The sequence below is a fragment of the Aquarana catesbeiana genome, linkage group LG03, assembly GCF_042186555.1.
Source record: "Aquarana catesbeiana isolate 2022-GZ linkage group LG03, ASM4218655v1, whole genome shotgun sequence".
Lineage (NCBI taxonomy): Eukaryota > Metazoa > Chordata > Amphibia > Anura > Ranidae > Aquarana > Aquarana catesbeiana.
Window position 1 is genome coordinate 719,088,583 of NC_133326.1, and position 23,715 is coordinate 719,112,297.

At 43.9% G+C, this 23,715-nt stretch overlaps 1 protein-coding gene across 1 annotated transcript; it reads left to right on the top strand.

The window, feature by feature from the left end:
- Positions 1-1,409: 1,409 nt before the first annotated feature.
- LOC141133713 (C-reactive protein-like) lies at positions 1,410-22,173 on the top strand. Its single transcript, XM_073623233.1, has 3 exons — positions 1,410-1,534; positions 9,376-9,437; positions 19,045-22,173. The coding sequence occupies exons 1-3, from the start codon at positions 1,476-1,478 to the stop codon at positions 19,689-19,691; spliced, it is 768 nt and encodes a 255-aa protein (XP_073479334.1). The 5' UTR covers positions 1,410-1,475; the 3' UTR covers positions 19,692-22,173.
- The last annotated feature ends 1,542 nt before the right edge of the window (positions 22,174-23,715 follow it).

Sequence of the window (23,715 nt, forward strand, 5' to 3'; positions counted from 1 at the left end):
TATTTTGGTCATTTGGATATTCACCACCTGATGGTGCTGTCCTAAGTTTTTCCTTTAAGCCTCAATACACCCATTTGACCTTACTCAGCTCTATATTGCATCCATGCACCCAAATAGTCCATTTATCACTGTTTGGGTGATGGTTGACTTTAAATACATTGTATGTATTAGTTTATTCATTAATCCCTTTGTAAGGTTAGCTATTTATGTGCAGTGTGGGCAGCGTGTGTGCATCGACACTCCTTGGAGGCAGGTTCTGTATTATGTTTTTGTCTTCTCCTCCATTTTGGAGGAGCCCCACCAATAGCAGCCTTTCCATTCACATAAAAGCAAGCAGTAGGTGGCGCGCCATCACTTCCTGAAGAGCCATTCACGGCAAAACATATGTCAGAGTGGAGGCTCCATCATTTCCGGGTCCATTTTTTGATACACCACACCAGGCTTTGCACCTTCGGAGTGAGACCTGGAACGCACCCTACCTCCAGGGATCAGTTGACTCACACACGCTGTTTACACCTAGTGCCAGGCCAGGCACTATCGCATGTAAGTGTAACTGTTATTATTGCTGCTGTTTTTATTCCATTAAAAATTACTACACTATGAGACTTTCATCTGTGTCTCCTGTGGAGTCTTATTTTATATTCTAGCTCCTTCCTGAGTGGCCATTGGAGTGGATTCATGCCATTAGTGGAGCCAATTTGGGGTTCCCAAAGTGTTTCTTGACCATCCTGTAAAAAGGGGTCAAACAGCTCTGGTGAGTGGCCATCTTCATATTGAGCACTCGTGGTGGAAGATCTAGAAGTTTTATCTCAGAGCATTTCGTTTTGGTGTTGGGATTTATTCACCTAAAGACTTTATGCTTGCTTATTTTCTCATTTACGTGCACATTTGACTTTGATGCAGTGTTTTCTTTGTGATAGTTTTTTTACAGGAACATGTATAGTGCCTTATTCTTTATTTTGTAATTTTGCACATCTTATAATGGAATTGAAGGAATGTTCCATCCTAGGAAGGGCCGGAGAGTCACATCCTTTAATGGAATTGGAGGAATGTTCCATCCAAGTTTGGGTCAGAGAGTCACAACTAATATAGGAATTGAAGGGATGTTTCATCCTGGGAAGGGTCAGAGAGTCACATCTTCTAATGGTATTGGAGGAATGTTCCATCCTAGGAGGGGCCGGAGAGTCACATCTTCTTATAGAATTAGACAAATGTTCAGTTCTAGGAGGAGCTGGAGATTCACATCTTTTAATGGAATTGGAGGCATTTTCCATCCTAGGAGGGGCCTGAGAGTTACATCTTATAATAGAATCAGAGGAATGTTCCATTCTAGGAGGGGCCTGAGAGTTACATCTTATAATAGAATTAGAGGAATTTTCCATTCTAGGAGGGGCCGGAGATTTACATTTTATGATGGATTTGGAGGGATGTCCTATCCTAGGTGGGGCTGGAGAGGAACATCTTAAATACTTGTAATGAGAAGTGTGTGCACTCTTTTGTCTATGGTCCCGTATTCCAGCTGTCTGATTTTCAGGTGAGACTTGACTTTATTTGAAACACTTTTCTGTAGTCTTTGTCTATTATCCTTTTTTCTGCGTATAAGTAGATAGAGTTCTGGTGCTCTGCAGATCTTCTGCAGAACATTCCTCTTCATGGAGATGGGTGGAACATGAAATAAGGATGATGATTATCTGGTGGAGACGATCATAAAGAGTAATACTTAACCACTTGCTGACTGGGCCATAGCCGAAAGACGGCTGCAGCGTGGTCGGCTAGTTCTGGGTGGACGTCCATGGGACATCATCCCAGAATCCTGCTCTCGCGTGCTCCCTGGGGCGCGCACCCGCGAACTTCCGTGACCACCGGGTCCAGAGGAACCAGCGCATCACGGATCACGGATCACGGTAAACGGCCGTTTACCATGTGATCACTCCGTCAAATGACGGAGCGATCACATGTAAACAAATGACATGACGCCGGTTCCTCCCTCCCCTCTGTGTACCGATTGGTACAGTGCGAGGGGAGAGGGGGAATGATCGGATGGTAGCACTGCTGTGGGCTGCATGTGTAGTGCCCACAGCGGTGCTCAGTGACAATTGCAGTCACATCCATCCATCCCTCCATGCTCAGCCATCCCTGCAATATGCCCAGCACTACTCTGCAATATACCCAGCACTACTCTGCAATATACCCAGCACTACTCTGCAATATACCCAGCACTACTCTGCAATATACCCTGCACTACTCTGCAATATACCCTGCAATATACCCTGCACTACTCTGCAATATACCCTGCACTACTCTGCAATATACCCTGCAATATACCCTGCACTACTCTGCAATATACCCTGCAATATACCCGGCACTACTCTGCAATATACCCGGCACTACTCTGCAATATACCCGGCACTACTCTGCAATATACCCGGCACTACTCTGCAATATACCCGGCACTACTCTGCAATATACCCTGCACTACTCTGCAATATACCCAGCACTACTCTGCAATATACCCTGCACTACTCTGCGATATACCCTGCACTACTCTGCAATATACCCTGCAATATACCCTGCACTACTCTGCAATATACCCAGCACTACTCTGCAATATACCCTGCAATATACCCTGCACTTCTCTGCAATATACCCTGCACTACTCTGCAATATACCCTGCACTACTCTGCAATATACCCTGCACTACTCTGCAATATACCCAGCACTACTCTGCGATATACCCTGCAATATACCCTGCACTACTCTGCAATATACCCTGCACTACTCTGCAATATACCCTGCACTACTCTGCAATATACCCTGCACTACTCTGCAATATACCCTGCACTACTCTGCAATATACCCTGCACTACTCTGCGATATACCCAGCACTACTCTGCGATATACCCTGCAATATACCCTGCACTACTCTGCAATATACCCTGCACTACTCTGCAATATACCCTGCACTACTCTGCAATATACCCAGCACTACTCTGCAATATACCCTGCACTACTCTGCAATATACCCTGCACTACTCTGCAATATGCCCTGCACTTCTCTGCAATATGCCCTGCACTTCTCTGCAATATGCCCTGCACTTCTCTGCAATATGCCCTGCACTACTCTGCAATATGCCCTGCACTACTCTGCAATATGCCCTGCACTACTCTGCAATATGTCCTGCACTACTCTGCAATATGCCCTGCACTACTCTGCAATATGCTCTGCAATATGCCCTGCAATACTCTGCAATATACCCAGCACTACTCTGCAATATACCCAGCACTACTCTGCAATATATCCTGCACTACTCTGCAATATACCCTGCAATATACCCGGCAATACCCTGCAAAATACTCTGCAATATACCCTGCAAAATACTCTGCAATATACCCTGCACTACTCTGCAATATACCCTGCACTGCTCTGCAATATACTCTGCAATATACCCGGCAATACTCTGCAATATACCCGGCAATACTCTGCAATACACCCTGCACTACTCTGCAATATACCCGGCACTACTCTGCAATATACCCGGCACTACTCTGCAATATACCCGGCACTACTCTGCAATATACCGGGCACTACTCTGCAATATACCCTGCAAAATACTCTGCAATATACCCTTCAATACTCTGCAATATACCCTGCACTACTCTGCAATATACCCTACACTGCTCTGCAATATACCCTGCAATATACCCTGCAATATACCCGGCAATACTCTGCAATACACCCTGCAATACTCTGCAATATACCCGGCAATACTCTGCAATACACCCTGCAATACTCTGCAATATACCCGGCACTACTCTGCAATATACCCGGCACTACTCTGTAATATACCCGGCACTACTCTGCAATATACCCGGCACTACTCTGCAATATACCCGGCACTACTCTGCAATATACCCGGCACTACTCTGCAATATACCCTGCAATATACCCTGCAATACTCTGCAATATACCCGGCACTACTCTGCAATATACCCTGCAATACTCTGCAATATACCCTGCAATACTCTGCAATATACCCTGCAATACTCTGCAATATACTCTGCAATACTCTGCAATATACCCTGCACTACTCTGCAATACCCCGCAATTTTTAACCAGTTCCCACCCGCCGTCATATGACGTCCTTGACTTTGTGTGGGGATATCTGAATGATGGGTGCAGCTACAGGCATCATTCAGATATCAGCTTTTTTAGCCGGCGATTCCCTACACCATAAGAATGATCATAGCGGCTGTTCCACTGCTTGATCATTCTTATGGGAGGCGAGAGGGGATCCCCCCCTTCCCGCCACCCTCCGGTGCTTCTACTGACTCACCGCTATGATCAAAGTCAGGATCGTTTTTTTTTTTTGTTTTTTTTTATTTCACGCTTCCCAGCCTAGAGGTGAGATGTGAGGTCTTCTTGACCCCATATCTCACTGTAAAGAGGACCTGTCATGCCATATTCCTATTACAAGGATGTTTACATTCCTTGTAATAGAAATAAAAGTGATCAAAAAAATGTTTTGGGGGGAAAAAAGTGTCAAACTAAAATAAATAAAGTAAAATGAACAATATAAAAAAAAATTTTTTAAAGCACCCCTGTCCGCGTGCTCGCATGCAGAAGGGAACACATACGTAAGTCCCGCCCACATATGAAAACGGTGTTCAAACCACACATGTGAGGTAACACTGCGAACGTTGGAGCGAGAGAAATCATTTTGGCCCTAGACCTCCTCTGTAACTCAAAACATGTAACCAGTAAAAAATTTTAAAGCGTCACCTATGGAGATTTTTAAGCAGCGAAGTTTGGCACCATTCCACGAGCGTGTGCAATTTTGAAGGGTGACATGTTAGGTATCTATTTACTCGGCGTAACTTCATCTTTCACATTATGCAAAAACATTGGGCTAACTTTACTGTTATTTTTTTTTTTTTTTAAAGCACAAAACTGTTTTTTTCCCAAAAAAACGCGTTCGAAAAATTGCTGCGCAAATACCGTGCCATTGTATTCTCTAGGGTCTTTGCTAAAAAAAAATATATATATATATGTTTTGCGGTTCTATGTAATTTTCTAGCAAATAAATGATCATTTTTACATGTAGGAGAGAAATATAAGAACTGGCCTGGGTGCTCCAGAACGCCTAGAGGTGCTCCCTGCATGTTGGGCCTCTGTATGTAGCCACGCTGTGTAAAAGTCTCACATGTGGTATTGCCATACTCGGGAGTAATAGCATAATGTGTTTTGGGGTGTAATTTGTTGTATGCATATGCTGTGTGTGAGAAATAACCTTCTAATATGACAATTTTGTGAAAAAAAAGAATAAAAAAATCTTGATTTTGCAAAGAATTGTGGGAAAAGATGACAATTTCAAAAAAACTCACCATGCATCTTTTCAAATACCTTGGAATGTCTTCTTTCTAAATAGGGGTCATTTGGGGGGTATTTGTACTTTTCTGGCATGTTAGGGTGTCAAGAAGTTAGATAGGCCGTCAGTACTTCAGGTGTGATCAATTTTCAGATATTGGCACCATAGCTTTTGGACTCTCTAACATTCACAAAGACCAAATAATATACACCAAGTTGTACTTATTTTTACCAAAGACATGTAGCAGTATAAATTTTGGCCAACATTTACGAAGAAAAATTACTAATTTGCTAAATTTTTTAACAGAAACAAAGAAAAGTTCATTTTTTTACCAAATTTTCAGTCTTTTTTCTTTTATAGTGCAAACAATAAAAAACCCAACGGTGATTAAATACCACCAAAACAAAGCTCTTTTTGTGTGAAAAAAAGGACAAAAATTTCATATGGGTACAGTGTTGTATGACTGAGTAATTGTCATTCAAAATGTGAGAGCACCGAAAGCTGAAAATTGGTCTGGTTAGGAAGGGGGTTTAAGTGCCCAGTGGTCGAGTGGTTAAAGTAAACCTATCATTAGACAAATGCAATACCAACCACCAATGAACTCTTCTTCTGAAAATTCTAATGCCCCGTACACCCAAGCGGAATTTCCGTCAGAATAATCTTGGATGGTTTTTCCGACGGAATTCCGCTCAAGCTTGGCTTGCATACACACGGTCACACAAAAGTTCTCGGAACTTTCGACCATCAAGATCGCGGTGATGTATAACACTACGACAAGCCGAGAAAATAAAGTTCAATGCTTCCGAGTATGCGTTGAATTGTTTACGAGCATGCGCCGGAATTTTGCACGTCGGAATTGCCACAGACGATCGGAATTTCCGATCGGAACTTTTTCCTTCAGAAAAATAGAGAACCTGCTCTCAATCTTTTGCTGGCGGAAATTCCGCCAGCAAAAGTCCGATGGAGCATACACAGTCGGAATTTCCGACCAAAAGCTCACATCCGACTTTTGGTGGTGGAATTTCCGATCATGTGTACGGGGCATAATTGACTGGCTGTATGATCAGTCCCTAGTTTTTAGGAAAGGTCAGAAATCCTTATCTGAATACTTATACCAGGCCAGTGACTCAAAGTATTAAAGCCAAACGATTATAATCAAGGCAAAGACTATCATTTTCAGAAGGTCAGCATGTATATTGCCCACAGGTTTCTTTTGAAGGCACAGTGCAAAAACAAAGGCAGCCTTGGAACAATTCTATATTAGATAATTCTCTGTGACTATCTATATTAGGTCATTTAAAATGATATACAGTACTAATAAATATATACAGAGGAAAGTGTATCTAGGCGCTAGGGATGAGCTTCAAGTTCGAGTCGAACTCATGTTCGACTCGAACATCTACTGTTCGCCAGTTCGCCGAACAGCGAACAATTTGGGGTGTTCGCGGCAAATTCAAAAGCCGGGGAACACCCTTTAAAAGTCTATGGGAGAAATCAAAAGTGCTAATTTTAAAGGATTATATGCATGGTATTGTCATATAAAATGTTTGGGGACCCGGGTCCTGCCCCAGGGGACATGGATCAATGCAAAAAAAAGTTTTAAAAACTGCCGTTTTTTTGGGAGCAGTGATTTTAATAATGCTTAAAGTGAAACAATAAAAGTGTAATATTCCTTTAAATTTCATACCTGGGGGGGGGGTGTCTATAGTATGCCTGGAAAGGGGCGCATGTTTCCCGTGTTTAGAACAGTCTGACAGAAAAATAACATTTCAAAGGAAAAAAAGTCATTTAAAACTACCCGCGGCTATAATGAATCGTCGGTCCGACAATACACATAAAAGTTCATTGATAAAAACAGCATGGGATTTCCCCACAGGGGAACCCCGAACCAAAATTAAAAAAAAAATGATGTGGGGGTCCCCCTAAATTCCATACCAGGACCTTCAGGTCTGGTATAGATATTAAGGGGAACCCCACGCCAAAATTAAAAAAAAAATGGCATGGGGGTCCCCCCTCAAAATCCATACCAGACCCTTCAGGTCTGGTATGGATTTTAAGGGGAACCCCGCACCATTTTTTTTTTTCTTAAATGGCGTGGGGTCACCCAAAAAATCCATACCAGACCCTTATCCGAGCACGCAACCTGGCAGGCCGCAGGAAAAGAGAGGGGGACGAGAGAGCACCCCCCCTCCTGAACCGTACCAGGCCACATGCCCTCAACATTGGGAGGGTGCTTTGAGGTAGCCCCCCAAAGCACTTTGTCCCCATGTTGATGAGAACAGGGGCCTCATCCCCACACCCCTTGGCCAGTGGTTGTGGGGGTCTGCGGGCAGGGGGCTTATCAGAATCTGGATGCCCCCTTTAACAAGGGGACCCCAAGATCCTGGCCCCTCCTGTGTGAATTGGTAATGGGGTACAAAAGTACCCCTACCATTTCACAAAAAAAGTGTCAAAAAGGTTAAAAAACACAAGAGACGGTTTTTGACAAGTCCTTTATTTCTTCTTCTTTCGGCTTCTTCTTCCATCTTCTTTCTTCTGGTCTTCCTTCGGTGTTCTTCTTCTTCCTCCATCTTCCTCTTCATCTTCTTCTTCATCTTCTTCTTCCTCCGCTCTTCTTGTCCCGCATCTTCCTCCAGGCTTCTTCTCCGCTCTGTCCACACGATCCGCTTCAGTGGGAGTCTTCAGCCGTGTGACGCTTCACTTCTTCTGACATTTCTTATATAACGGAGGGTGGGGAACCCGGTGACCCTGCCCTCCTCTGACGCTCGGGGAATTCACGGGACTTCCCTGTGGCTTTCCCTGTGTTGTCAGAGGGGGGCGGGGACTCCGTTATATAAGAAATGTCAGAAGAAGTGAAGCGCTACGCGGCTGAAGACTCCCACTGAGACGGATTGTGCTGACGGAGCGGAGAAGAAGCCTGGAGGAAGATGCGGGACGAGAAGAGCCGAGGAGGAAGATGGAGAAGAAGAAGAAGATGGAGAAGAAGAAGAACACCGAAGGAAGATCAGAAGAAAGAAGATGGAAGAAGAAGCCGAAAGAAGAAGAAATAAAGGAATTGTCAAAAACCGTCTCTTGTGTTTTTTAACCTTTTTGACACTTTTTTGTGAAATGGTAGGGGTACATTTGTACCCCATTACCAATTCACACGGGGCGGGATCTGGGGGTCCCCTTGTTAAAGGGGGCTTCCAAGTTCCGATAAGCCACCCACCCGCAGACCCCCACAACCACCGGCCAAGGGTTGTGGGGATAAGGCACTTGTCCTCATCAACATGGGGACAAGGTGCTTTGGGGGGCTACCTCAAAGCACCCTCCCAATGTTGAGGGCATGTGGCCTGGTACGGTTCAGGAGGGGGGCGCTCTCTTGTCCCCCCTTTTCCTGGGGCCTGCCAGGTTGCATGCTCGGATACGGGTCTGGTATGGATTTTTGGGGGGACCCCAAGACATTTTTTTTTTTTTAATTTTGGCGCGGGGTTCCCCTTAAAATCCATAGAGAAGTCTGACCCTGGACCATGGGGTGAAGAGGTTTATAGAAGAAAAACATGGTTTGGTGAAAAGTTTATGGTTGTGGCTGGGTAGAGGAGATGGGGTGGTATCTGATAATGGACTATGAGGAAAACAGAAGAGAAGAGGAGCTTAACATGGATGGGGACTGAGTGGAAAATAAGTGCAGTCTGGGTGAAAGGAGGTGAGAATTAATCTTGGACAGAGGAGAGAGCAGGCAGTTTATGATCTGACCATGGCACGTGAGGAAAATAAGTTGAGAGTGACTGAGTATGGTTAGGGGAAGAGGGGTAGATGTGGTCGGGTGGAGTGAGCAGAATTGTATTATGGCAACCATGTTGGTTGCTGGCCATGTCTAAATAACGAGCTTAGTCTGGAATTTCTGATCTCTGATTGACTATATCCAGCCACAGTACTAGACAGCTCTCTATTCTGCTAATATATACTGTAAATATGGCTGAGCGGAGATTCACACCATTCCAGCCAATAATTGATGTTTGTTATTCAGGGGCATGGAGCTACGTGTGCTGCTATTCCTAGTGGTTATCCCAGCTTCTTGGGCACAGGAAGGTAGGTGATATGACTGAAGAAAAATTACTGTTGTCGATAACATGTCTCTAGCATAGGAAGGTGGGTGGTAAGACCTAGGCAAAATTACTATTGGTGATCCCAGGGTCTTTGGCACAGGAAGGTAATTGCAATGGTCTGTGGAAAATTACTGCTGTGTGTATCTTAAAGAGGGTAGAATCAGTCCTTAAGGATTTTATGATACAATTGGAGTTCAAAAGGCCAACTGCTTGTGCTGTCAAGAGACTAATAAGAAGATGTGGTGAGGCTCTTCATAATCTGCAGGGAGGTGGGGAACACAATACACCTTTCCAGACTTCTATTCAACAGTCAATAGCTTAGCCCTCATTACCTAGTTATGTATGGCAGCAGCCCCCTAACAACCAATGTGTCCCAGAAAGGATGACTGTGAAAAGGTCTTGGCTCTTCACTCCTCCATGGAAGAATATGAGTTTTGCCCAGACATCTGCTCCCCACTGCATATCACCTTTTCAATAATTAATGGCCATGAGCCCCCACTAAGCGCTCTATATAAAGTGTTCTTTGGCTGACATCAAATGACTCATTGCTATGGCACCAGGAGCCATGATTATTATGGTACTATAAAATGATGGAACCACACTGCTTGAAGCCGTCTTTATAGAAGAGAGAGCAGAGAGCACTGATCTCTACACAACCTAGTCACCAGTGATTGGTGGTGGTGGGCTCTTGGGATTGGAGCCTGCAGATGGCCAAGCCTAAGAAGTTTTGTTAGACATGTGTGGGAAGTGTAAGGAGATCTGTCTTTGATCAGAGACACCACTTACCCTGAGGAGTATTAGACTGAGCCCTCAGTTAAAAGTAGTACGATTTTTATAAGAGAAAGTTGATCCAGGCACTCTTGGATTGGTTGCTCTCTTCACACCAGGCTAGGAACAGTTAAAGCCGACCACTTAATATGTCCAGAGTGTTTTCTCAGGGTGTTCAGATCTTCTTCTGCTCACCTGTTTAACTCTTGATGGGTTAGTATCATTTTAACCCTTAACTTTCCAAGCTCAGTCTTTCTATCCTCATTCAATACAGAATTCTTCCTGAAAGATAAATGAATCCATCTTCGAACCCAAACTATTCTGTTAGAGCTCACTGAAAACAATAGTGTCACAGGGAAGACCCCAGTTCTATCATGTCATTGGGGGGGGGGGGGGTCAGAGCCTCACTCTGTGACATTAATTTTGCTTCCTCCTCTAGCAGTATCTTCCTTCTATCACCCTCTTTATTGGATTAATATAAATAATGATTGTCATTAAATCTTCCCTCTGGCCTTCTCTTCAGTCTTGCACAGTTGTACGGCTCCTCTCGTGGACTGAAATGACTTACTCTGATTCACTGCACACTATGAGCTTTCTCACAAAGTGCTTTGGAAGCTGCAGCAATGCAGATAGAACCTGCCTCATTTCCTGGCTGGAAATCATCAACCCCCAGGCTGTGGACCGGTGCCAGTCCTTGGCCTGCTTGGAGCCAGGCTATGAGGCAGAGGTTGGTGGCAGACAGAACAAGCCAAAACAACCTGCGCTGCCCCCCTCCAACCACAAGAAGGCACCTACTCCCCTCCTACTAGCACCACTACTTCCTTCCCTCTCTGTGGTCATGAAGGAGAAGGGGAGGGAGGTAAGCCAGGCCAGGGACAGGATCTAATAGCACTGGTAAGACCCAGGCTGCACCACCAAACCCCCCCTTTGCCCCCAGGTGACAGGCTGCAACCACCACAAAAATGACCAGCAACTCTCCCCTCAGTCCATGGGGGGATTGACTTCTGAGCGGCCGGTCCCTGGTGCCAGGGAGGTTGGGGACCATTGATGTAACTCTTTCCTCCTCAGCCTGACTGCCCTGGGCCACTGTTTTTATTTCGTGGATGTCAGTTCTGTTGTTAATGGAAGCAGAAAAAAGTCGCCTCTAAGTGTAGAAGTTAAAACAGTTTAATATCCCCAGTGGTATTAAAAACACTTACAAAATCAGAAGATGAAGAAAGCACATCATGGAAGATGGTTGGATGGTTGGTTATTTAGCATCAGAAGGGTTCACAGCAGAAAGATATCCCAGAACTATTTTTTGTGTTGTCCCACCGAATCCAGTCAAATTCAGCAGTGGATTATCCAGGACGCTGGGGACACCGGCAGAAATTAAGTAGCCCGAGACCAGGAAGAGGAGATATAGTAAAATAGTAACATAGTTAGTAAGGTTGAATAAAGACACCAGTCCATCCAGTTCAACCATGAGACCCGGAAATGATGTCAGCAGTGAGGGACAGCAACCAGCCTGGACTGCAAACCGGATGTGGTCACAAGAAAGGGACGCGTTTTGGAACTCCATCTGGTTCCTTTATCAACCTATGACTGCAGAAATAACCATACATAATTTATACTCTCTGGGCCGGTCGTGGGTGGGAACAGGAACAAAAAAGGGAGGAATGGGCAATTATATACATCGTTCTTACCATTTGATGCAGATCTTACACATCACTAAAATAAATCAATGGAAAAGAGGAAATATATATTAAAAAGTAAAAGAAAATGTATATGTGAGTACATAATAAAGATAAAAATATATTAATAAAAATATAAGTGAGAATATATATAAAACACCAGCAGCAATCAGTTAAATAAAAAATGTGTAAACAGATATATTGTGCAGACTCATGAAAATGATATATATTAAAGGTATATGTATATATGAAAATGATGTATGTTATGGGTATATGTATATATGTATATATATCTCTCTAAACTTCTGCGGGCAGGTGTGTTCAGCATCCACGGTCGCATGCACACAAGTCCTGTAGTGCCTCCTGGAGGAAAGGATAGTATATGAGGTCTGAAGTATATAAAGTCTAAAGTATAGCACTAATTTCAAAATCCTCATTTAACCCTCCAGGGGCCAGAACATTTCACAAAAAAATCCAGTACATTTCTCTGTGACAGAGCCTCCTAAAAAGCTCAGCTGGAGGGTGCTCCCTAGACATTGCCTCAATGACCCAGATCCTAAGGCCATCTGTAGATTTGTCATGATGTTGGAGGTAATGCCTGGGGACACTATGATTGTCCAATCCACCAGTAATGAAACGCGATGTTCACTAAAGCGGCTGAATGGTTCGCCCCACATAAAAAAGGCCACAAGGGCATGTGGGGCATAGGGATGAGCCGAACACCCCCCTGTTCGGTTCGCACCAGAACATGCGAACAGGAAAAAAGTTCGTTCGGACACGCGAACACCGTTAAAGTCTATGGGACACGAACATGAATAATCAAAAGTGCTCATTTTAAAGGCTAATATGCAAGTTATTGTCATAAAAAGTGTTTGGGGACCTGGGTCCTGCCCCAGGGCACATGGATCAATGCAAAAAAAAGTTTTAAAAACGGCCGTTTTTTCAGGAGCAGTGATTTTAATAATGCTTAAAGTTAAACAATAAAAGTGTAATATCCCTTTAAATTTCGTACCTGGGGGGTGTCTATAGTATGCCTGTAAAGGGGCGCATGTTTCCTCTGTTTAGAACAGTCTGACAGCAAAATGACATTTTGAAGGAAAAAACTCATTTAAAACTACCCGCGGCTATTGCATTGCCGACAATACACATAGAAGTTCATTGATAAAAACGGCATGGGAATTCCCCAAAGGGGAACCCCGAACCAAAATTTAAAAAAAAAAATGACGTGGGAGTCCCCCTAAATTCCATACCAGGCCCTTCAGGTCTGGTATGGATATTAAGGGGAACCCCGGCCAAAATTTAAAAAAAAAAAAAAATGACGTGGGGTTCCCCCTAAATTCCATACCAGACCCTTCAGGTCTGGTATGGATTTTAAGGGGAACCCCGCGCCAAAAAAAAAAAAAAAAAACGGCGTGGGGTCCCCCCAAAAATCCATACCAGACCCTTATCCGAGCACGCAACCTGGCAGGCCGCAGGAAAAGAGGGGGGGACGAGAGTGCGGCCCCCCCCCCTCCTGAACCGTACCAGGCCACATGCCCTCAACATTGGGAGGGTGCTTTGGGGTAGCCCCCCAAAACACCTTGTCCCCATGTTGATGAGGACAAGGGCCTCATCCCCACAACCCTGGCCGGTGGTTGTGGGGGTCTGCGGGCGGGGGGCTTATCGGAATCTGGAAGCCCCCTTTAACAAGGGGACCCCCAGATCCCGGCCCCCCCCCCTGTGTGAAATGGTAAGGGCCCTACCATTTCACTAAAAAACTGTCAAAAATGTTAAAAATGACAAAAGACAGTTTTTGACAATTCCTTTATTTAAATACTTCTTCTATCTTCCTTCATCTTCTGGTTCTTCTGGTTCTTCTGGCTCTTCTGGTTCTTCCTCCGGCGTTCTCGTCCAGCATCTCCTCCGCGGCTCTATCTTCTTCTCCTCGGGCCGCTCCGCACCCATGGCATGGGGGGAGGCTCCCGCTCTTCTCTTCTTCTTCATCTTCTTCTCTTCTTCTCTTCTTCTTTTCTTCTCTTCTTCATTTTCTTGCGTGGTTGCGTGCTCGGATAAGGGTCTGGTATGGATTTTTGGGGGGACCCCACGCCGGTTTTTTTTTTGGCGCGGGGTTCCCCTTAAAATCCATACCAGACCTGAAGGGTCTGGTATGGAATTTAGGGGGAACCCCACGTCATTTTTTTTTTTTATTTTGGCCGGGGTTCCCCTTAATATCCATATCAGACTTGAAGGGCCTGGTATGGAATTTAGGGGGACTCCCACGTCTTTTTTTTTTTTATTTTGGTTCGGGGTTCCCCTTTGGGGAATTCCCATGCCGTTGAACTTCTATGTGTGTTGTCGGCAATGCAATAGCCGCGGGTAGTTTTAAATGAGTTTTTTCCTTCAAAATGTCATTTTGCTGTCAGACTGTTCTAAACACAGGAAACATGCGCCCCTTTACAGGCATACTATAGACACCCCCCAGGTACGAAATTTAAAGGGATATTACACTTTTATTGTTTGACTTTAAAGCGGATCTTCACCCATCTAATGTTTTTTTTTTTTTTTTAGGAGTTCATTCAGAAACTTTTCTAATCATGATAATTTACTCACATGTTCTGTGAAGTAAGTCCGATTGTGGGCGATTTCGTTACAAAGAATAACTTTTAAAAATCACAGACAGCGGTTCCCATCTTCGTTGTGGGCATTTGAAACCCACAAGCACGAAATTCCGGGATGCAGTGAATGCTGTCCTCCCAGCATTCACCGCTCGTTCCCACGCATGCCCAGTGTCATCGCCGTCTGATTCTGGGATGCCATGACAACGGGCGGCGTCGTCGGAAGTTCCCGCCCCGTTGTGATGGCAACCAAAAAGTCTCACGAGATTTGGCGGAGGTTATCCGCAATGTCTCCTGGGATGAAAGACAATGAGATCCCAGGAGACATTGCGGGGAACGAAGGATATGACGTCAATACCCGCAAAGTCCACGCCCACAGCCGCAGGGACAGAAAAAAAGAAAGACAGATAACGTAAGGTAGGTAAAAAAAAAAAAAAAAAAAAAAAAGCTCCATATGGCACTCGGTGTTGCTTTTAGAAGCCACCGAGATGCTGATTTAAAAATGGGTGAAGATCCGCTTTAAGCATTATTAAAATCACTGCTCCTGAAAAAACGGCCGTTTTTAAAACTTTTTTTTGCATTGATCCATGTCCCCTGGGGCAGGACCCGGGTCCCCAAACACTTTTTTATGACAATAACTTGCATATTAGCCTTTAAAATTAGCACTTTTGATTTCTCCCATAGACTTTTAAAGGGTGTTCCGCGGCATTCGAATTTGCCGCGAACACCCCAAATTGTTCGCTCTTCGGCGAACTTGCGAACAGCCAATGTTCGAGTCGAACATGAGTTCGACTCGAACTCGAAGCTCATCCCTAGTGGGGCAATAGACAACATGGTCAGAGGAACAAGTGTGGAAGCCCTTAATTTGATATGTTTTTCCTTTCACACAAAAATCCTTCTGGCCATGCATCACAAAAGTTTTACATAAAGGCTTGCGATATTGGTACATCCCAGAAATAGCTAAACAGGTAGGTATAAAATGACTGGGGGGGTTCTCCTTGAGTTTGCTAGTTGCTATTTTAGCTATTTCTGGGATGTACCAATGTCGCAAGCCTTTATGTAAAACTTGCCGTTTTGTGATGCATGGCCAGAAGGATTTTTCTGTGAAAGGAAAAACATATCAAATTAAGGGCTTCCACACTCGTTCCTCCGACCATGTTGTCTATTGCCTCACATGCTCTTTGTGGTCTTTTTTTATGTGGGGCGAACCATTCGGTCATTACGTAAGCGCTTTGGTGAACATCGCCGTTTCATTACTGGTGGATTGGACAATCATAGTGTCCCCATGCATTACCTCCAACATCATGACAAATCTACAGTTGGCCTTAGGCTCTGGGTCATTGAGGCAATGCCTAGGGAGCTCCCTCCAGCTAAGCGTTTTAGGAGGCTCTGTCACAGAGAAATGTACTGGATTTTTTTGTGAAATGTTCTGGCCCATGGAGGGTTAAATGAAGATTTTGAAATTAGTGCTATACTTTAGACTTTATATACTGTATTTATTGGCGTATAACACTCACTTTTTCACCATGAAAGCTGGGTGCAAATAGCGTGTGCGTGTTATACGCCAATATTTCAATTTTAGCTGCCTTGGAGGGGACAGGGAGGGGGGCGGGACAAGCGCCATCAGATTATATACAGTGAGAATCTCCTGTTTACTTGGCAGCCTCTGTAATAGGAAGTCCCGTCTCCTGGGCTGCCATTGGACCACTGTTCTGCCTATCATAGGAGATTCTCACTGTATGTAATCTGTCGGCACTCGTCCCGCCCCACTCCCTGTCTCCTCTAGGCTGCAGATGGGCATTGTTCAGGCTGCACTGATGGCAATGGTGAGGCTGCTGCATTGATGGCACTGGTGAGGCTGCATTGATGTGGACTGATAAGGCTGCATTGATGGCACTTGTGAGGCTGCAGACGGGCATTGATCAGGCTGCATTGATGGCAATGGTGAGGCTGCAGATGGGCACTGACCCTTATTTTGCTTCAAATTTTTTTTAAAATTTAAGTTTTTTTCCTAAAACTTCCCTCTTAAAATGAATGTGCGTGTTATACACCTGTGCTTGTTATACGCCGATAAATACAGTACTTCAGACCTCATATACTATCCTTTCCTCCAGGAGGCACTATAGGACTTGTGTGCATGCGACCGTGTATGCTGAACACACCTGCCCGCAGAAGTTTAGAGAGATATATATACATATATACATATACCCATAACATACATCATTTTCATATATACATATACCTTTAATATATATCATTTTCATGAGTCTGCAAAATATATCTGTTTACACATTTTGTATTTAACTGATTGCTGCTGGTGTTTTATATATATTCTCACTTATATTTTTATTAATATATTTTTATCTTTATCTTTATTATGTACTCACATATACATTTTCTTTTACTTTTTAATATATATATATATATATATATATATATATATATTTCCTCTTTTCCATTGGTTTATTTTAGTGATGTGTAAGATCTGCATCCCTTGGTAAGAACACTGTTCATAATTGCCCATTCCTCCCTTTTTTGTTCCTGTTCCCGCCCACAGCCGGCCCAGAGAGTATAAATTATGCATAGTTATTTCTGCAGTCATAGGTTGATAAAGGAACCAGATAGAGTTCCGAAACGTGTCCCTTTCTTATGACCACATCCGGTTTGCGGTCCAGGCTGGTTGCTGTCCCTCATTGCTGACATCATTTCCGGGTCTCCTCTTCCTGGTCTCGGACTATGTCATTTCCGCCAGTGTCCCCAGTGTCCTGGATACTCCGCTGCTGAATTTGACTGGATTCGGTGGGACAACACAAAAAACAGTTCTGGGATTTCTTTCTGCTGTGAACCCTTCTGATGCTGAATAACCAACCATCTTCCGTGATGTGCTTTCTTTATCTTCTGATTTTGTAAGTGTTTTTAATCCCGCTGGGAATATTAAACTGTTTTAACTCCTACGCTTAGAGGCGCCTTTTTTTCTGCTTGTGTTTTATAGAGATGGCTTCTAACTGTAAGTTGCAGCCTTAAGTATTGAAGAAAAATTATTATTATCATTGCAATCGCCATCATCATTGGACTTTTGCTTTTATAGAGACATTGTCTGTTTAATCTCGAAGCCCTGAGCGCCCTTTAATTTTTTGCATCTGTTGTTAATGGAGGCTCACATGCGGGTTTTACTTTGGGCAGTCTGAATGCGAATACAACCTGCATAGGAAAGCCCACTCATCCCACTCATAACTCCAATAGCCAACCCACTGCTTGCAACAGGGTTGTGGGCTCTTGGGAGGAGTACTGAGGCTGGGTGCTGTGAAGTTTTCAGGAATCTATGCACCCTGCCAGCCCCTCCCACTAGGCATGATCTGCCTCCAGCGCATATAGAAGCACAGAGACTCTTTGATGACATCACTGGATCTAAGATAAGGTATGTAACCCATTTAAAGGGTTATTAGCATGTTGATAGATGAAGGAGGAGCCAAGGAAGGCAAAATATAAGCTGATTAAACTTCAGTTTTACAGCCCAATACTTCTAACAGTAAATCTCCCCTCCATGAGCTCCTCACACATGTTCAATTAAATGAGGTTCTGGAATCCCCATATTAACCTGACCTGCAATTTTCCTTATCTGTTAAGCATACAAACTACCCATTATAATAAAATCTACATGGGAATATTATGGAGTGTATTGTATTTGGTTCTGCAAGGTAGGCATGCTTCTCTTGGGACTTGGCCAGCACTAGTGGAGGGGTCAACCAGGGTTGCATACACACAGGTATTTTAACAATATAAACTTATTCATGGCACTCCTCATTCACCAACACAGCTTTGTAGGACCAAGCTCCTTGTGGCCTCCAAGAGTTGGTTGGCCACAGAGAACTGTCCCTATAATATCGACATATACAGTAGCTCAGAACATAAACCATTCACCCATCAGCGAGGTTCAGCACTACCTCACACACCTACACTGACAACAACAGAAGGCTTATGCCGCATACACACGAGCGGATTTTCCGTCGGAAAAATCTTGGATGGTTTTTGCGACGGAATTCCGCTCAAGCTTGCCTTGCATACACACGGTCACACAAAAGTTCGCTGAACTTTCGACCGTCAAGATCACGGTGACGTACAACACTACGACGAGCCGAGAAAATTAAGTTCAATGCTTCCGAGCATGCATCAAATTGTTTCTGAGCATGCGTAGGAATTTTGCACGTCGGAATTCGTACAGACGATCGGAATTTCCGACCGAAAAATTGAGAACCTGCTCTCAATCTTTTGCTGGCTGTAATTCCACCAGCAAAAGTCCGATGGCGCATACACACAGTCTCATTTTCCGACCAAAAGCTCTCATCGGACTTTTGCTGGCGGAATTTCCAATCGTGTGTACGCGGCATAAGAGAAATCTCTCAACTGTCTAAGAGGAAGCGATATCCTCACAGAGATTTCAACCATCCACACTCTATCCATAATGGACAAATAACAATTTAGGCTTTAGGTACACTTAAAATGTATACATTGGCTTGCAGCAGTAATGTGTTTTATGTTTTTCTTTGTTTTCCAGACTTGGAGGGTAAAGTGTTCATCTTCCCTAGAGAAGGCAGCTTAGATCATGTCATTCTGAAACCTACAATTACAAAGCCATTGCAGAAAGTCAGCCTCTGTCTAAATGTCTACAGTGATCTTTCACGTGCTTATAGTCCCTTCTCTCTCACTACTACAGAAAGTAGAAATGCTTTTGTATTCTTGTCAAAATCTCCAAACCTCTATTTTGTAGCTGTAAATGGACAACAAGTCAATATTAAGACAGACTCGGATTCCTTGAACTGGAGACACATCTGTGTGACCTGGGATTCTGACACTGGTGTGGTCCAATTTTGGGCCAATGGAAAACTCTACCCCAGAAGAGTCTTATCAAAAGGATCTTCTATCAATGGTGTAACCAGCATTGTTCTGGGACAGGTTCATAATAATTTGGGGGAAATTTCTGCTTCTTCTTATTCATTGTTTGGAGAAATAAGTGATGTCCACATGTGGGATGTTGTTCTGACTCCAAGAGACATCCAGAAAGTCATCTCTGGTGACCGCTATGGAAATGTCATTAGTTGGAAGTCTCTAGTCTATGAAATGAAAGGGGAAGTTCTTCTTCAACCTAAACTTCAATGCAAGTCTTGCGGGTCCGTCAGCTCATTATGTACACCATGTTATTAAAGTGTAAATAAAAATCCACAACTTTTTGGGGGTTTGGATAGAGTAGGAAAGGGTTAAAATAAACATCAGGTTCTTGTTGCTGCCTGTGTCCTGCTGGAAGATTTATCTGCACTTCCTCCCTCAGAGAAACAATAGGAAATGTGAAGAAATCTCCACATAGTCACCAGAACATTGGTGCCCATTGGAAGATTTCCTCTTACCTCTTGCTCTCTAAAATTCCAAAAACAACGTCCACCAGGACCAACACAAGGAATGAATCTCCCCAGCGGAGATACAGACAGCCATGAACACTTGTTAGAGGGTCTAACCCTTCCCCACTCCATCCAATACAAAGAAAATGTTTTGTCTTCACCTACGCTTGAAGTGGTGGCAGGTTCTGGAAATTGGCATGGGTTTTGTGGGTATCAGTTTCTGAATTAAAAATATTAGCATGCAAATAACAATCACAGATAACAGCTATTCCAAGCTTTGTATACTTAGGATGCATCATAACCTGAATTAAAGATGTAATATTCGCTTATTGACCCTACTCCTCAATGGAACCACCAATCCCAACACATAACCATGATATGAAGGCTGTTATTGCTGATCCACTGAAGAACAACTTATTATGGATCCAAAATTTACTGCCTACATTTACATTATTGTCCCTATAAGGAAGTATTGGGCTTCCTTCCTAATTGCTCTTCTAATAAGGTATATTGTTACTTATTAGGGCAGTGATATCATACAGGGGGTGGTGATGACATCACGGGAGGTTGGGAGTTTCTCTGAATGTTCTCAATGGAGCAGCCTTTTTGTCCTTCTCACAGTGCTGATCTTTTGGACTATAAGGTCACTCATCCAGGTGAAGTGAAGTTTGGCTGGTTGGCCCTAGCTTATGTCTGCTGGGACTTAAATGAACCGGCCCACTCATCTCTATGAAAAATCTCGGGGTCACTGACCAGGAGCGAACACACAGCATGTGACCTGATCTGCATGCTTTCTCCAATGAAAGTTTTTAAAGTTGAAGTCCAAGTATGGGTATTTTGCATAGTTATATTGGTCCAGCTTGAGCAAATTGAAAGTATACATGTATCACACCTGTGGGTTTTCCTGTGGAAATGGACAATAACTTTAGTATCCTCCTCTAATACCAAGATCCCCCATGCCTTCTGGGTCCCGTGCTGAGTTTTTACCCTGCTGCATATCAACCACAGGGGGCCTCTCCCTTGGCACGGGCGGGAATTCACAGAACGCCCTGTATTTTCTCAATGAATGCAAAACATTCTCTGATTGGACATGAAGGGGATTATTATATCATCCTCCTGTCTACATGCCTCATCCAGTCAGAGAACTTGTATTTATTGAGGAAAATGCATGGTGTTCTGTGAATGGACCCATTAGATGGTGGGATCACTGCAATAGTGGTGAATACAACCATGGCTGCTGTTAGAAATCACAGGGCCCAATACAGCTTACCAGACAGCCCCCCCGGCCCAAAAGTGACTGAGGACATAGATTTATCATTCCCTTTCTCTACAGCCCCGGCTGCACAGATGAATAAATAGGAAGCGCTCTGAGGCTTCCTGTTCATTTACAAACTGAATCATAGTAATCACAGTACTATGATTCAGAGATGAATGGACACAGGAGCGATTGGTACCGATCGCTCACTGTGTTCATTCAGGAAAGCAAGGGGCCAGTAAATTACATTCCCCTGTGTGCCTGAAGCAGCTGCCGGCAGATAAGGAGGGAAGCAGATGGAAGGGGTGCATGGGCTAGAAATAATCCCCTTGCAGTGCAGCCGGTGGGACGGAGAGGAAGAGAAGCTGTCGGTGCTGCAAGGGGAGACAGAAGAGGATTGGCATCTGCAGTAAGACAGTACAGCAGGTCCTCCTACTCAGCAGGTGCCTGGGTCCCCATTTTGAACTGATGGGTCCCGGGCACAGTACAGGAGGGCTGGCTGTACTGCCTTATTAGAGGCCCTGACTACAACACTGATTTTCACAGGTACTACATATGGACCAATGTAATGTGCAATAAAATGACAGCCAGGGCAGTGATCAGCAATGGCAGCTTTTGTAGTCATAATCCACCAATAACAGGAACATTTTTAAAAGCTGTACTCTACCCACCTCCATTCCAGCTATGTACATGGGCTGTCTCATTTACGTCTTTGAGGTTCAATATCTTTACCATCTTGGTCAGGCTGGGGGGTGACATATCTCCCACTCATGTGCAAAGGTACTAATTTGCCCCAGCACCCAGCCTATGCCAGGAACATATGCCAATCTGCACACGCGCTCATATGGAGCTCAGTATAATCAATCCCTGTCATTTAAAACACGTGGACCATTCCACACACTAATAGCAGCAAGACTCACTATAACCAGCCTCTGGAAATCCAGGAATGCACCCAACTTATCGACGGTTATAGCCAGAATCAATGCACAGGCCCAGTACGAATTAATGCTGGCTTATAAAAACTACTCCACCATTACATTCAGAAAGAAATAGATTGCTTGGTTCTCCCATCCCAGAGCATTCAAATACTTAAAAAGAGTGTAATATGTAATCTATTGACTAGTTTGAAGTACACTGAAGTCATATATATGCATACTCCAGATGTAGTATATCATCCTGGACCCACTTTATTAATCTACAGTGGGGAAGGAAAATATTCAGACCCCCTTAAATTTTTCACTCTTTGTTATATTGCAGCCATTTGCTAAAATCATTTAAGTTCATTTTTTTCCTCATTAATGTACACACAGCACCCCATATTGACAGAAAAACAAAGAATTGTTGACATTTTTGCAAATTTATTAAAAAAGAAAAACTTAAATATAACATGGTCCTAAGTATTCAGACCCTTTGCTCAGTATTTAGTAGAAGCACCCTTTTGATCTAATACAGCCATGAGTCTTTTTGGGAAAGAAACTACAAGTTTTTCACACCTGGGTTTGGGGATCCTCTGCCATTCCTCCTTGCAGATCCTCTCCAGTTCTGTCAGGTTGGATGGTAAACATTGGTGGACGGCCATTTTTAGGTCTCTCCAGAGATGCTCAATTGAGTTTAAGGGTCATTGTCTTATTGGAAGGTAAACCTTCAGCCCAGTCTGAGGTCCTGAGCACTCTGGAGAAGGTTTTCATCCAGGATATCCCTGTACTTGGCCGCATTCATCTTTCCCTCTATTGCAACCAGTCGTCCTGTCCCTGCAGCTGAAAAACACCCCCACAGCATGATGCTGCCACCACCATGCTTCACAGTTGGGACTGTATTGGACAGGTGATGAGAAGTGTCTGGTTTTCTCCACACATACCGCTTAGAATTAAGGCCAAAAAGTTCTATCTTGATCTCATCAGACCAAAGAATCTTATTTCTCACCATCTTGGAGTCCTTCAGGTGTTTTTTTTAGCAAACTCCCTGCGGGCTTTCATGTGTCTTGCACTAAGGAGAGGCTTCCGTCTGGCCACTCTGCCATACAGCCCTGACTGGTGGAGGGCTGCAGTGATGGTTGACTTTCTACAACTTTCTCCCATCTCCCGACTGCATCTCTGGAGCTCAGCCACAGTGATCTTTGGGTTCTTCTTTACCTCTCTCACAAAGGCTCTTCTCCCTGATAGCTCAGTTTGGCCGGACGGCCAGCTCTAGGAAGGGTTCTGGTCGTCCCAAACGTCTTCTATTTAAGGATTATGGAGGCCACTGTGCTCTTAGGAACCCTAAGTGCAGCAGAATTTTTTTTGTAACCTTGGCCAGATCTGTGCCTTGCCACAATTCTATCTCTGAGCTTTTCAGGCAGTTCCTTTGACCTCATGATTCTCATTTGCTCTGACATGCACTGTGAGCTGTAAGGTCTTATATAGACAGGTGTGTGGCTTTCCTAATCAAGTCAAAAAAAATGTCAACAATTCCTTGTTTTTCTGTCAATATGGGGTGCTGTGTGTACATTAATGAGGAAAAAAATGAACCTAAATTATTTTAGCAAATGGCTGCAATATAACAAAGAGTGAAAAATGTAAGGGGGTCTGAATACTTTCCG

Bases quoted from the DNA above. Each gene is read 5' to 3' on its own strand.
- LOC141133713 (XM_073623233.1), top strand. From the start codon at position 1,476: ATGAGAAGTGTGTGCACTCTTTTGTCTATGGTCCCGTATTCCAGCTGT. The intron at 1,535-9,375 runs GTGAGACTTGAC...TTTGTTATTCAG, and splicing joins TCCAGCTGTCTGATTTTCAG to GGGCATGGAGCTACGTGTGC. The intron at 9,438-19,044 runs GTAGGTGATATG...TTTGTTTTCCAG, and splicing joins AGCTTCTTGGGCACAGGAAG to ACTTGGAGGGTAAAGTGTTC.